The 15,393-nt window shown below is 60.3% G+C and overlaps 1 protein-coding gene and 1 pseudogene across 1 annotated transcript; one reads left to right on the plus strand and one right to left on the minus strand.

The window, feature by feature from the left end:
- Positions 1 to 7: 7 nt before the first annotated feature.
- Positions 8 to 10,263, minus strand: SOX10 (SRY-box transcription factor 10). The gene is made up of 3 exons (XM_081590045.1): positions 9,556 to 10,263; positions 4,430 to 4,698; positions 8 to 1,963 (listed from the first exon to the last, which is right to left on the minus strand). Exons 1-3 carry the CDS (start codon positions 9,990 to 9,992, stop codon positions 1,260 to 1,262), a joined length of 1,410 nt encoding a protein of 469 aa, XP_081446171.1. The 5' UTR covers positions 9,993 to 10,263; the 3' UTR covers positions 8 to 1,259.
- LOC145545733 (uncharacterized) lies at positions 10,104 to 14,089 on the plus strand (annotated as a pseudogene).
- Positions 14,090 to 15,393: the final 1,304 nt, after the last annotated feature.

Here is a 15,393-nt window from a genome sequence, read left to right on the forward strand (position 1 = left end):
GTAACCGGAACCTTTAATTTTATTATGTGGAATGCTTAATGCAGAGTTAATAGGGGCTGGAGTACCTAGCAGAGGGGAGGGGGGCAGAGGGAGCTACTGAGATAAATAAGAGGGGGGGCAGTAGTGAGTTACATGTGGACTTGGGGGTGGAGGGCTGCAGAATAGGAAAATGGGGGCAGAAGAGAGCTACATACTTTATTCAAATACCACTGGGAGGCAAAGGGCAAAAGGCCAGGGCAGCATGTACATGTCAGGAGTTTAGTGTCTTCAGCCTGCTGCCAGCAATCAGGGTGCTGGGCCCTGGGTCTCCCCCTGGAGCTGAGGGTTTGGGCCTGAGCAGCTCTAACTCTCTGGGAAGCCCAAGGAGTTGGGGCTGAGAGTGCAAGGACCACAGAGCCTGGTGAGGGTGGGGGTTAGGGGAGGGGACTGGCAGGAGCCGGGAGGAAGGCTCTGTGAATTGTCTCTGAATCCTTTCCTGGGGTCCCGGCCTCCTCACGTCCTGGATGTGCCTCAAAGTCGGGAGGTTGTCCTGGAGTGGGACCTGGCCCTTTGCTCCATCAGACAAAGAACGAGGTTATTGGCACCGAAATGGATCTGAGGGCCTCTGTGCCAATTCCTTCCTGTGTTCAGGAGGGGAGGGGGCACTGAAGGGTTGAGGAGACCTCCCTCTGAGCCCTCATCCCACCCCCACTCCCTCGAGGCGGTTCAGCGCTGTCCTCAGCTCCCCCCCACCCCACCCCAGGGGCAGACAGAGTCTGCCCCAGTCCCTGACGCAGGTTTCTGGTTGGCCCTGCTCTTAAGACACGTGGCCTGGGTGCACGGGTTAGGTCAGATCCCCTGTTCCTTGCAGAAGAGGAAACAGGCATGGGTGGCCCGGCCTCCGATTCCCATCCGACCGACCCTGGGTGCTTCACCCTCCCAGAGGAGGGTAGGCGAGGCCTGCTCAGATCCTGGGATCGAGGGTCATTCCTGGGGGGGAAGGTACAGCCCCTCATTTTTCGGTTTAGGGGCAACAAGCTACCTCCTTCTCCTCTGCCCAGCCGAGTAGCCCAGGGCTGCGCCTGGGCCGGAGCCTGGGTAGGATGGGGTGGGGTCATCAAAGGCAGTGAGCCAGACAGAAGGCCTTCCCCTCAGCTGTCAGCCTCTGCAGCCTCCTCCTCTGCCGCCACCGGGCCTGAGATGGGCGAGGAACAGGGCGCGAGGGCTGGGGGAAGGGGCAGGGCAAGACGGGTGGTGATGGGGCTGGGGGGGCCCCCGCTTTATGGCCGGGACAGCGTCGTATATACTGGCTGCTCCCAGTGTGTGGGGCTGTGGGACTGAGGCCCTGAGGGGCTGGGGTCAGAGATGGCCGTGTAGAGGGGCCGCTGCGAGGGCCCCATGTAGGAGAAGGCCGAGTAGAGGCCGGAGGTCTGGCCCGAGTGGCCATAATAGGGTCCTGAGGGCTGATGGTCAGAGTAGTCAAACTGGGGGCGGGAGATGGAGGGGAAGGCAGAGCCGTAGTGGGGCAGACTGAGGGAGGTGTAGGCGATCTGCGAGGTGGACGGCTGGTCGGTGTAGTGCGGAGGCCCCTGGGGCCCCCCGGTCTCCGTCTTCACCTGGGCTTTGGCGTCCACGCCAGGCGGCGAGACCGTGGGCAGAGCCACGCCTGGAGGCTTGGAGATCCAGGCAGAGTGTCCGCTGGCCACAGCCAGGGCGCTGCCCAGCCCGTAGCCAGCTGCCGAGTAGCTGCCCACGTGGCCCGGGTGCCCGTTGGGCGGCAGGTACTGGTCCAACTCGGCCACGTCGAAGGTCTCCATGTTGGACATTACCTCATGGCTGATCTCGCCGATGTCCACGTTGCCGAAGTCGATGTGAGGCTTCCCGCCCTCCCCCAGGGAGCGCCCATCCCGCTTGGGGTCTGCCTTGCCCGACTGCAGCTCTGTCTTTGGGGTGGTCGGAGGGGTGGGCGGGCCGTGGCTCTGGCCTAGAGGGCGAAGGGAGACACACAGAGAGAGAGAGAGAGAGAGAGGAAGCAGGAACCAAGGTCAGCGGCTGATGGTTCACTTTTCAGACGCAACGGCTCCAGGAGGCTGAGGACCCATCACGGCATGGCCTTGTTCATTTTAATGTGTTCAGGGCGGCCTGCAGTGGCGTTCGGCTATGTAATGATCTTGGGTTGATGTCCAATCATTTATGAAATCCCCCAGGCTTAGGAATGAGTCTGTTCTCCTACCAGGATAGGACTCACCCCCGCCCCCTCCCAGAGAGGCCTGCTTCATTTTGAACAAGTTTCCACTTTGCCCATTGGAAGGTTCTTCCTCACACCAGCTGAAGTCGGCTGCCCTCCCGGTGCCCCTCAGCTGTGCAGCCTGATGGGGACTGGCCCATAGGCCCCGGCTCGCCTGCTCTCTCTTAAGCACACTTGGCCTCTGCTGGTTGCCCGCCCTGCTCACCTCTCCAGCCCTTATCACTCTGGCTGGCTCATCTGCACCCCTCTGCCACCCCAGGCCCCGAATGGCGATGAGTCACCTCCAACCCCATCCCTCTGCCCAAGGCCTCCTCAAGTGCCCCTTATTCAAGGAAACCTTCCCTCCCACCTAGTGCCCCCGACCACGCTCTCAGCTCCCATCATGCACCGCGCAGCCCCACTATCCCTCCAGTTGCCTTCTCCCTGCCCGTCCAGGAAAGCACTGACGTGAGTGACCTGCGCTACCCTGTTCCTTCGTCTGCCCATTTGCCCCTTCTCAGGTCCATTCAGCAAACACTTAGGGGGCACTGCTAAGCACCAGGCACGGTTGCCAGGCGTAGGGGAATACAAACAAGTCAAATGGCTCCTGTCTGTACAAGCTCCTGGTCTTGTGTGGGGGGGTACCCAGGAACCCACCCAGGGCTGGAGGGCAGCATCACAGGTGCTGTGGTGAGGGATGGGTGAAGGGCTCAGGAGACCAGTGGAGGAAGCCTCTCACCCTGCCCTGGGGACGTGGGGAAGGGCTCGGGGAGGAGGAGTAGCTGGGCTGTTTATGGGGAAGAGAAAGCCAGGCCCACAGTAATAGAGTGAGATGGTTCTGTACATGGTCCAGGGTCTTCTGGTGTGTATATACCCCCGAATCTCTGAAGGAGCGTGAGGGAGGGATGGCTGGACGGGGCATCCCATCGGACAGAGAACGTGTTCATGGTCTAGCAAGCCAGGCGCTCCTTGAGGGCAGGCCTGTTCCTCTTCCATCAGACCAGAGGCAGTGCTGAGTCCTACACTGGCCACAGCGTCTGGACTTTGAGTTTGAATTCTCACTCTGTCACTTGCTGTGTGACCCTGGGCAGACCCCCTGTCTTCTCTTATCAGTTTCCTTATCAGTAAAACAGAGATGATACCAAGCAGCTGAGGACGTAGCCTCCTTCTGGAAGCTTTCCTTGACCAGAGTCTGGTGGGCAGCTGGATACTGTTGGAGACTGACTGGGTGGGGGGGGGAGTGGCTCCTCCCGAGAGGTCATGCCCCCTCTGGGTCTTGCATGGGCTTCATGTGCCCTTGATTCTTCCTGTACTTAATTACGTGTTTCATCACTGCTCACCCCTCTATAGAATCTGGGCTCCTGAGGGACCAGGGGCCATGGGAGGCGACAGGAGGCTCCAGGGACCATGGCGTCTCATTTGGACACCTGGTGTCTGCTTCCAGGTCTGGCACAAAGGAGGACTTGGAGTGTGTCTTCTGAAGGCAGAGCTCTGCTCACTGACACTTGCCTTGTACCTGACCCCAAGCACGGTGTCCTGGACGCTACAAGCACGGGGGATGTAGCTATGGTGCCAGCAGAGGCCCTGGAGCCCTCAGCTACATGGCAAGTTACCTTCAGTTTTCTGTAGAGTCTACTCTGTAGCATGAGAGTAATTTGCCACACAGCTGAGGTCTGAGTGGCAGCGTGGCTGCCTCATCACAGTTTAGACGGATTGAATGAGTTAACACACATAAAGCAAGTAGCACAGTGCCCGGTACACAGTAAGTGCTCAATTAACGTTAGCTGCGATCATCACCAATGAGAATGAAACAGGATGCCCTGCGTCTGGCTCCTCCGTGCCACGTGCTCAATGTCACATGTCGTGTCTCCCCCATCAGACTGGGAGGTGCGGGAGAAGCAACACACTCTCCCCCGTCTGCCCTCCTGTCCTATCTTTCTCTGGTGTAACTTGCCGACTGGCCTCCATTGGCCTCCTTCACGGGTATCTTCACCCGGAACCAGTGCCCCTCCTAGCAGTCCTGGCCACAGCCCTCTTGCCCAGCCACCTCCCCTGACACCTGAGCCCCCTCTGAACTGCCACTGGGCCCCTGCAGCCCAGCTGGGCCCCGACTCAGCCCGGCCAGCCCTTCCCAGAGCCTCGGGTCTCAAGTCCTCCTCCAGCCTTTGTCTCTCCCCGCTGCCCACAGCCTCCTCCCACCCAAGCTCCCAGCCCCAGGCTCACTCGAGGGGTGCTCAGGGTTTCCGTCTGACATCGGGGAGCCCTCGCCCGGGTGCCGGTGGTCCAGGTGGGCGCTCTTGTAGTGGGCCTGAATGGCGGCCGCGCCGCCCTGCTCAGCCTCCCCGCCTGGGCACTCCGACTCTCCCTGGGCCGCCTTCCCGTTCTTCCGTCTCCGCGGCTGGTACTTGTAGTCTGGGTGGTCCTTCTTGTGCTGCATCCGCAGCCGCTCGGCCTCCTCAATGAAGGGGCGCTTGTCGCTCTCGTTCAGCAGCCTGGGGTGGGGTGGTTGAGGGGGAGACAGCAGAGGGGCCACCATGAGTGCCTGCCCTGGAAGAAATGAGGCCCGGGGGCTGGGGGATCCTGGCAGGCGGGTCCCGGGTGAGAGTCGCACTGCCTGGTCTAGGGACTGGAGGATGTGAGCCCAAGACACCACAGCCTCAGAGGGCAGCCATCTCTGCCCCCAAACCTCTCGGGCTGGGGTGTGAGAGAAGAAACAGCCTGCCATTCCAGGCGGTCCCTGAGGATGGGGTTAGAATAGAGCTTACAAGAGGCACAGAGCTTCCTTCAGATTGAAAAGTGAAGTCGCTCAGTCATGTCCGACTCTCTGCGACCCCATGGACTGTAGCCTACCAGGTTCCTCCGTCCATGGGATTTTCCAGGCAAGAATACTGGAGTGGGTTGCCATTTCCTTCTCCAGGAGATCTTCCCGATCCAGGGATTGAACCCAGGTCTCCCGCATTGTAGGCAGATGCTTTATCGTCTGAGCCACCAAAAACTCTTTCTTCAAAGCTGTCTGCCAGTGGAGCTGGCTGCCTCGGTAGGGGGTGAGCTCCCTGGGACTGGAGGTGTGCAAACAGAAGCAGCATGGTGAGGGGGAAGAGCCCAGTGTCTGCTACTTCCTAGCTATGTGACCGTGGGCAAGTCACTTCTTTGAGCTTTAGTTTCTTCACCTATAGAACGAGGATAATACCTACTTCCAGGTGTGGGAGTGGCCAAGATAATGGCTGTGAAGCACTGTGCATTGGACCTGGGGATTGGGGGGTGGGGGGCTTCACCTTGAGAAACAGGTACAACTCTAATGCTGCCTGTGGGCAAGAGGACCTGCGGTGGAACTCCTCAACTCTAGAGTCATTTTTGTGAATTCCAGCATGGTGGGGCTGAGGCGGGCAGGATGCGTGTGCCCCTCACTACGTACGAACCCACACCTCATGGGGTGTTCGTATCTCCTTGTTGAGGGAGTGAAAGAAGGTAAAGGAAGCTCCTGTCTTCCAAGACCCTGAATGGGGACATTCAGACCCTCTCCCCAGTCTGAGCCCAGAGAGTGGAACGCAGCCCCTGCACACTGTACGCCCACCCACCTGACTCTAGCCAGGGCTGGGGCCAGGGGAGTTCAGGGCTGGGCTGCCCCGGGTGAGGAGGGCAGGAAGGATGCCTTGAAGAGGGGCTCAGGGAGAAGAAACAGATTCCTGGACCCCCAGACATAAGGGACTCTCCAGGAGCAGCTCTGTCCTTTAGCCCAAAGGGCCTCTCTCGCCAGCTGCCCCCTACTCACCCTCCCCCGTGGGTGCCCTCTTCACCCAGTCAGGAGAAGGCGGGGCCCTCCCTGCCCAGGATGGGAGGGGGTGGTCATACCAGGCACCTCCTAGCAGGCAGTGGCATTCCTCTCCAGCTTAGCCTGCTCGGCTGCCCTCCCCCCGGGCCGCGGCCCAGCCCAGCCCAGCCCAGCTTTCTCCAAGGGCCCCTCTAGCTGAGTGATGGGATGGGGACCCCAGACCATCAGGGATTGGGAGTGGGATGCAGCCTTTCTCACCCCAGCTGTGCCCTCTCCCCCGCCCCCAGCCAGCCCAGGGTAGGTGGGGCAGGCCCAAAGGTGTGTGCCTGGTGAGGAGGGGAGGTGGCACATGGGGGCGCCTCAACCAGCCGTGGCCCCGGCACAGAGGCTCCCAGGATGGCAGGGGACCCTGCACTCCTCCCACCCCAAACCGTCCCTGTGCCCTCTGCCCACTGGCAACCAGATGTGAATCCGCAAGAAAATGGCAAGGGGCACGGAGTGCGAGCTGAGGCACAGGCTAGAAGAGAGGGAAGACTGCAACTTCCACCCATCGGCACCTCCCAGCGCTAGTTCCCAGCAGCACCCTAACTTGAAGAGAAAGCTACCCCGGGGGTGGGGGTGGGGTCTGCCAGCCCCAACCTCAGTCCTAACTTGAGCCCAACGCCAACCTCACCCCCAAACCCAACCCCAGCCGCACCCAGACCTTCAGCTTCAGCTCTGTTCAGGCTCTCTCCCGACCCCAAACCCGTCCTCCCCCACCACAGAAACCCAATCCCAAAGTTCATCTTGACTCCAGCGCCAGCCCTCGGTCACCACAGCTCTAACTACAAACCTTGTTTGCTTTGCTTTTCACCTCTGGGTCTCCAAGATCTGGAATGGGGAAGGGGAAGGGGTGGGCTGATTCCCCACCCAAACTGGAATCCCCAACTGGCGGTGAGGGTGGGGAGGGCTTCCACAGTAGGGCACACTGGCTCCTCTCCACCTGCTCCCGTGGAGGCTCACCTAAGGGTCAGGGGAGGTTCCAGCCTGTGACCCCACCTTTCCTGTCTCTTGGCTCTAATTATTCTCCCCAGGCGGATCAATCAATATACCGCCCCGCGCCCCCCCCCCCGCCCCCCAGCACCATGAGATCAACATCTAACAGGCCTTTCCTTGGCGGGCACTGAAGGTTAGCGGTTGGCACACTCCCCTAGCCACTTGCAAGCCAGGGCCTGGACACTGGTGTGTCTGACTGACCCCCTTCCAGCATCCCACACAATCTGTCTGCATGTCTTTCTCTTTTCAGGTACAGGGCCCCTGATTGCCAGTTCTGCCCAGCTAGCCATCCCCCTTCTTGATAGCCTGAAATTCATGAGCCTGTGGTGCGGGGAGCAGAGCGGGACACACAGATTTCAGAAGCCTCTGGAAAGGCGGGCTAGCCTAACCCAGTCCAGAGGTCTCCCCAGGTCCCCACCCAGGATCCAGGTAGCCCCCTGTTGGTGTAGCCTTTGATCCTTGTCACTGTCTCATCACCCTCCCACCGCTGGGGTTGGGTCCTGAATGCCTGCTTTCCTGGTTGCCCACTCCCCCCACCCCGGTTGGCCCCTGGGGGTCATCTTGGGCCCCTGTGCACACAACTTGAGGGGTGGTCAGGAACAAGTCCCTTTGAGGGAGCCCAACCTGGGGTTCTGGGCTGGGGGAACAAGGACAGACAGGGACAACGGAGGGTCCAACCTTAAATCCTTGGCAACAGCGTGGGGGAGAGGTGTGAGAGGGGGCAGTCTGTCTTTGCTCTAATGCTCTCACTAGGCTTACACTGTGGTCTGCTCATGGTCCCCAAGGCCTATTCTGTTGTCTGCCTCCCTCCTGATTGTCTGTCTCTCACTTGCTCATCTCTGTCCCATGGCACCAAGAGTCCTGGCTTGGGCTAAACCCTGCCACGATGTGGATGGACCCTGGGCAGAGGAGCTGGCTTTGACCTCTGATCCTGGGCAAGGCTAGACCCTCTGAATCCATGCAGCAGTTTGACCACTGAACCCAGGGCCTACTGGGGTGAGCTGAGTGCTGATGGAGGAGGGGAAGAGGCACCAGCCTTTAGCAAACACATGGCCAGGGCCAGGCCCAGGGGGCTAGATGCAAATTCTTCTCGGTCTGTTGGGGGCTTTCCTGCTCCTTCCACCACCTTAAGCTTTGGCCTTCTAGGCCAAGCTCCACTGTGCTGGGGCCAACAAGGGGACGGGTGGCAAGCTCCCCTGACACTTTCTGCAGCTTGGATGCTCCTCATTCCTGCTCTCCTCTGCCCTTACCCACAACCTCCTGACCGTGTCTTAGAGGGGAGGGGTGACCCACTTCTGGCACCAAGGATAGTGTGTGGGAAGACCACTGGCCGAAGCGTCTGGAGACCTGGTTCTGGCCCTGGCTCCACCACCAGCTGTTACATGGCCTGGGCGGTCCCTCTGCCTTCCTGGGCCTATCTCATGGACAATCTAGTGAGGAATCAGGTAACCTCTGCAGACTCTCACCTTCTGGAGCCCCTGTTCTCTTTCTGAGCTGCCTAGGACTTCTTGGGGTGGGGAGTGGTGTTGCCCCGGTCAACAACGTATTCCCAAGGGGGCAGCCTAAACCCCAGACCAGAGGTGAGGCCGACTTCCTTCTCAGGGGCATGTTTTTCCCCAAAAGTTTGAGCTTCCAGAGAACCTGGGACTCTGAAGGACCCAGGGTAGGAAAGGGGCCAGCAGTTCCTCCTGGCCAGGGCTCTCAGCTCCAGGGCTGGAGGGGTAGGAGGTTACTCAATCCTGGGTGGGGCCCTGGAAAGGAAGATGGCGCCTGGACTGGGAGAGGAAGGGAGGGGAAGAGACCAGTCTGGCAGCTCTGGGACCTGGTGGGAGGGGGAGTCTCCTCTCCACGTGTCCCCTTCCCTGGGGGGATGAAGAAGCCCTGGGCCTGAAGGAGGGGTGCTCAGAAGGGTGCAGAGGAGGAGGCTGGGGTAGGACAGGGACCTGCAGCGGCCGGCTTGTCCTTCATCCCTCACCCTTTCAAAGACCCGGACCTGAATTCCTTGTCTGCCCCCATCTCAGCCCTGCAGTTCTCCACCTGGCTGCCTCAGTTTCCCTGCCTCTCCAGCCAGGCCTTCGGTTCTTTCCCAGACGTTTCCCTCACATCCCCCTTGACCCCGGGGCAGTGGCACCCTTGAGTGGCACCTGCGGAAATGGGGTTAGGGAACGAATGTGGTGTGGATGCCTCCACCAGCCTTCCCTCCCTTCCAGCTTGACTCTCGCCCCCCGCCCCCACCCCCACCCCCACCCCCACCCCCACCCCCAGAAGCCCAGGCCCCAGCTCCTGCCACCGGCAGAATTCCAACCGCGAGGGGGCGCCTTCCAGCCCGGTGCCCCGGCCTAGGCCGCTGCAGACCGGCGCGAGCGCAACCCCAAGGGGTACTGGGGGAAGGGCGGGCCCGATGCCCTCCCCTGGCCGTCCAGTCCCATCGAGGAGGCAGCTGCCCCAGGAGAAGGGCTCAGGCCGTGAGCGCCTCGCCCCATTCCACCCGCGGGTAGAGGGCCCGGCGGGAGCTCCCCGGAGGCGGGTCGGGGGCGCTCACCTCCAGAGCTTGCCCAGCGTCTTGCTGAGCTCGGCGTTGTGCAGGTGAGGGTACTGGTCTGCCAGCTTCCGGCGCGCCGCCTGCGCCCACACCATGAAGGCGTTCATGGGCCGCTTGACGTGCGGCTTGCTCTTGCTGGCGCCGTTGACGCGCACCGGCATGGGCACCAGAGTCCAGTCGTAGCCGCTGAGCACCTGGCTGACGGCCTCGCGGATGCACACGGGGAACTTGTCATCGTCCGCCTCGCCGTCCTGCTGTTCCTTCTTGACCTTGCCCAGCTCGCCGGGCCCCGGGCTAGCTCGCAGGCCCGAGCCGCCGCCGCCACCGCCGCCACCGTCGGGCCCCAGCGAGGGCGCGCTGCCCGGGGACAGGCAGCGCGGCTCCTCGGAGCCCACGGGGCTCAGCTCCACCTCGGACAGGTCCTGCTCCTCTGCCATGTCGCCCCCGGCCGCCGCCGCCGCCGCCGCCTCGGCCGCCTCCCCGGGGCCCGCCGCCGGGGTCCTAGCGAAGAGTCCAACGCTCACCTGGACGACGGGAAGGAGGGCGCGATGGGCAGCATGCGCGCAGCCCCGACGGCGGCCCGGCACGCGACTCAGGCACAGCCCCAAGGTGGGGCCGGCCGGCTGCCCCTAAACCCACCGCAGCCCCTGGGCCCCGCGCACATGCCAGACCCGGGCTCGGCCTCTTAGCTCCCGCCTCCATGTCTTCCCCCCACCTGGTCCCAACCGCCTCTTGCTGTGGGTGGGTTCGGGTTTTTTTTTTTCTTTAAAAACCTCCTCTTGGGTGGAGGTTTGTTGATGGAAAGGAAGAAAAACGGACTCTTTCTTCTGCTCTAATCCTGGCTCCTGGAATTTCCCACCTTTTCGCTCACCTTTCCTTCTTCCCTTCCGCCTGCCCCCCGACGGGGGACTAGAGGAGGAACTGGGCTGGGGGCAGACGGGGGTGTCAGCTTCTCTCCGCCCCACGCCCCACCGCAGGGTCCCAGGCCTGGGCCCCGGGAAGGGAGGAGCGGGCTGCGCACTCACTCACCTCCTCCGACCTCTCCTCCAGTCTAGGGCTCGTCCTGAGGAAGTGGAAAACCGTGTCCCAAGGTGTGCGGTCCAGCTCGGGGGCTGGGGGTGGGGGACGCTGGTGGGCTGGTTGGGAGGGGCTGGGGGCCCCCGAGCCTCAGGCCACGGGCCTCGTCAGGACGGAGCCTGAATCCTCACCACCAACCACCCTGGCCGGACAGTCTGAGACTGACTGAGCGCTGAGCTGCTGCTGAGGGCTGGGGAAGGAAGGAGGGGGGAGAGGGGGGAGGGGGAGGGGAGGGAGGGAGGGAAGGGCAGAAGGTGGAGCCTCCAGCGCTTTCCTTCATCCCCAACACTCTGGGCTCCTCCGCCAGGCCCCCCCACCCCAGCTCCCTGCGCTGCTGGCTGCCCCCAGGCCCATCCTGGGAAGGTGTAGGAGTGGGGGTGGTCAGGCCGGGAAAGCCAGTGGAGGCAGGTGGGCAGGGTCACAACGTGTCCCTTGGGGGAAAATTGGGCCCACCTGGGACCCCCAACCTCTGTCTCAGGTGTCCGAATGGGCAGCTGGCAGAGGAGAAGGCAGGTGACAGTTCTGTCACATGGGGGGGTGGCACTGGCTGATGTTGCTTCACTTAAGACCACTTGTTGCGTGCCAGCCTGTGTCACCCCGCCTCCTAGCCCCCACCCAGGCTCTCCTCTTTCTCAGACAGCAGGAGAGGAAGATTACAGGTCCATACCTGGTGAAGCGGGGCACGCCCCGGCTTCACCCCCAGTCTCCTCTCACCGGACACCCAGCACTGCAAGGCCTGGGCTGGCTCAAGAGAGACAGACTAAAGTGCGGGAGGCTGGGCCTGCGCTGAGCTGGGGTCCTCTTCAAATAGGTCTGAAAGTCTTCCGAGGCCCCATTTCCTGGGACCCAACTCCCTCCACCCTGGTAGGGGGAGTACCAGTCCTGGTTGTCAAGACACCCCCCACTCCCCCACCCCGAGAAAGGGTGAGGCATCGCCCTGCCTCTTCTTCTTCCTCTCTGCCCACTTCTCCCCTCAACCCCCTTCCCATCAGGGTAACTCCTTCATTTTTCTGTCTTGCCCATCATCTAAGGCTTTCTCAGGCCTCTAAGACCACAGCCCCTCTCTCTTCTCAAAAGGTGGGTGCTGAGGCAGAGGTGAGGGTATGTGAGGAGGACAGATGGAGCCAGGGCCGCGATGATGACCATGGACGGTTCTGAGCTCCTCAGCGGCTGGGCGAGGCCCCGGGCCCAGCCCAAGGGAGTCGCGTCTGGAGCGGGGCTGCAAAGGGGGTCCAGCCAAGGCCTCATGCTTGGGAAAGGCCAAGGGGGTTGGAGGGGGTGGGTAATGGGACACAATGAGGTAGTCACACGAGGCGAAGGCATGTTGGGGGTGGGGGGAGCGGACACTGGAACACACACACACACACACACACATGCTCGCACACACAACCAGCCAGACAATCGGGCCAGTGTGTCTGGGGCCTCGGAGCCCAGTGAATTAGGAGTTTGATAAGGGTTTTCTCTTTCTCTCGCTCGCCGGCCTTGGACAATCTCCCCCCAGTTTTCCTCGACGCCACCCCCGGCGCTGCCAACCCTCCTCCCCCCGCCTCCCTTCTCTTCCCTGTGCCCAGACTCTTGTTCGGGGCCTTGAAACAGTGAGCTGTCTTTGTTCGAAATACAGGTGAACGGCAATCATGTGATTAACACACACACACATAAAAAGCTTTTTAACAGCGCCCGCCCGGCCTCAGAACCGCCCAGAGAGGAGCCGCCCTGGATGGACAGAGGGACGGAGGGACGAGCATCCAGTCGGTCGTGTCCGGCTGCCCGCGGCAGTCTCCGACACCCGCTGCGGCCCGCCCGCCGCCCGCCTGCCTGGCATCGCTCGATCCCGGTGGGTCCCTGCTCATCCTTCCAGCCCTTGGTTCCTCCTCTTGAGGAGGTGTGGTGTCTGTGGCATCCTTGACTCGGCCTGAGACCCCCCCTGGGGTGGGGAGGGGTGGTTACAGAGGGTAAGAAGCCAGGTGTGGGGTCCCACAACTCCCCTTTCGACTCCCTGCCTCCTCCCTTACCCGCCCCCCTTGGCCCAGCTGTGCCAGGATGGGGGTGGGGGTGGCAGTGGGTGCTGTGGATCTGCAGAGAAGCCAGGCTGGACAGAAGAGTCCTCTCTCTTCCCCTCCCTCTGTCTCTGTCTCTGTCTCTGTCTCTCTCTTTCTGTTTCCAAGTGCTGTGCTGGGCTCTCTGCTGAGAGGTGCTGGGTGAGGAAGGTGGGCCTGCAGGGGCACAGCGGGGGGGGGGAAGTGCTGTCAGATGCCCAGGGCTGTGGATGGGGGCGTACACTGTGCTGTGAACACACTGCCCACCATGCTAGCAACTCTTGATCCCCTCCATTTGTTGCAGGCCCCGGGGGCCCAGCTTTCTCCAGCAGGGGAAGATGCAGGCCCCGTATTCATCCCTGGAGAGCAGGGGGTTTGGAGAAGGGGAGGGTTCCTGGAGGAGGACGATCAGGACATGGGGCCTCTGTCCTTGGCAGAACCAGCCTGGTGGCCAGCGCCCCCTTCTGCTCCTTTCCCTGGTGGGGGTGGGAGGGGTCCTTGTCCTCTCATTCCTGACCCTCTCCCAGGGATGCTTGTGACCCCTTACCACACCCCGCCCCCCAATCCCATGTATACCCATCCTGGGAGAGGTGTGGTGCTGGGGGACTCTGGGGCCTGTTCTGTCTCCCCAACAGGGAGGGCCCACCGTGAGGGTATAATGGTAAGATTCAGGATGCCTTCCCTGGGCAGAGGCCTTTCGGGACTGGCAGGGTTTTTCTGGGATCCAACCTGGATTCTGTGGAGCTCGTCCCAGATTTACTCCTGAGATGGGCCCCTGAGAGGAGGAGAGCAAATGAAATTCTGTCCATCAGACGTAAAGCCCACCGATGACTCTGCCTGGTGGAGCTGCTTTGGGTCAGCCGTGACCCTTAACCCCTTAGCTCCCAAGCCCTCTTCTGGGGGGCACTGGTCCAGCTTTGTGGAAGGTCCCAGTCCCTCATCTGTTCTCTGGGGCATTGGTTACGTCCTCCCACCTGCCTCCCAGATCCCCAGGTGAGATGTGATGGGGAAATCTACTGTTCAGCTGAGCCAGCGCCACGCAGGAAGGCCCTTCAACACCTCCAGGCACCGTGAGGATGAGACTCGCGTGGTTCAGGTTGTCCTCTCTCTCCTTCCTCAGGCCTGGGCCCTGCTCCCACTTTCTGACCAGCTCCCAGCAATCGCCTCGAGCATCGCTTCTAAATCTTGCTTCACTTGAGGGTCACTGTGGGGTCTTAAAGAAACACTGGCGCCTGGGTCCCCTGCAGACTGGCTAATTCTGAATGTCTGGGCATGGGGTCCAGCCGTGTTTGCTTTTTGAAGCACCCTGGGAGGCCTTGCTCTCCCTGACTGGGGTCTCTGGAACCTTGAGGCTGTGTTGACCCCCTGCAGAACCCAAAATCTCCCGGGAGAAGGGAGAGGGCTGGGCTCTGGACCCCTGAGCTGGAGGCCAGAGCCACAGTGACCCTGGGGTTTTCGGGGAGTTGTGGGGTGTGGCAGGGGAGGGGCTGTGCATTGGGAATGGGGAAGACTGAGGGGCACAGGTCAGGGTCAAGGGCACAATATTCACAGACAGAAGCTTAGTCTGGGAGAGTGTACGGTGGGGAGGGAGGCGGGAGGCGGGAGGTCCCCTACCTCTGGTCAGATATGTTCTTCCGGGTTCGGGTACAGTGGAAAAAACACTGGTCTTGGAGTCAGGAAACCCTGCCACTTGTATCCATATGGCCTTGGGCAGATTATGCTGTTAACTTTTCAGACTTGGTTTTTGCTTGTATAAGATGTTGAGCATTTTATATATCACTATATCCCAAGCGGTTAAGAGAATTAAACAAGAATACACAGGCACAGAACTTTTTGAATAGGTTAAATGTTCACTTTTTTTTTTTGAATTTTTCTTCCAGCTTTACTGAGATCTAATTGACTTATGGCACTGTATAAGTTTAAGGTGTATAGCATAATGATTTGACTTACATACATCAGGAAATGATTATTACAGTTAAGCTTTGTGAATATTCATCATCTTTTATAGACACAAGATTAAATAAATAGAAAAAGTGTTACCAGAAAAAAAAAGAGTACTCAAGGAATTCCCTGGCGGGCCAGTGGTTAGAACTTGGCTATTTCACTGTCGAAGTCTTGGGTTCGAACCCTGTTTGAGGAACTAAGATCCCGCAAGCCACGCTGCGTGGCCAAATTGAAAAACAAACAAAAAGAATACACACACTCTGAATGTTTGGTGCAGAGCTGTTATTGAGTCGCTCAGTCGTGTCTGACTCTTTGCGACCCCATGAACTGCAGCACACCAGGCTTTCCTGTCCATTACCATCTCCTGGAGCTTGCTCAAACTCAGGTCCATGGAGTCGGTGATGCCATCCAACCATCTCATCCTCTGTCCCCTTCTCCTCCTGCTTTCAATCTTCCCCAGCATCAAGGTCTTTTCCAATGAGTCAGTTCTTTGCATCAAGTGGCCAAAGTATTGGAGCTTCCGCTTCAGCATCAGTCCTCCCAATAAATATTCAGGGTTGATTTCCTTTAGGATTGGCTGGTTTGAGCTCCTTGCTGTCCAAGGTGCAGAGTAAGAGCTAAATAAATGATAATTAGAAAAAGTAGTTTAGAGACTGGGAGGTGGGGGGGTGCTGACTTCAGTTTAGGTGCACAGGTGTTTACAGAGCAGCGACCGCGGATTAGCGTCAGGAGTTTGTAATCTGCCTGTTGAAACCCAGAGTCAGACCAGGGCGGTGTGACA

Source organism: Giraffa tippelskirchi, chromosome 4 (genome assembly GCF_054371585.1).
Source record: "Giraffa tippelskirchi isolate mGirTip1 chromosome 4, T2T-mGirTip1v1.2.pri, whole genome shotgun sequence".
In the NCBI taxonomy this organism is placed as follows: Eukaryota; Metazoa; Chordata; class Mammalia; order Artiodactyla; family Giraffidae; genus Giraffa; species Giraffa tippelskirchi.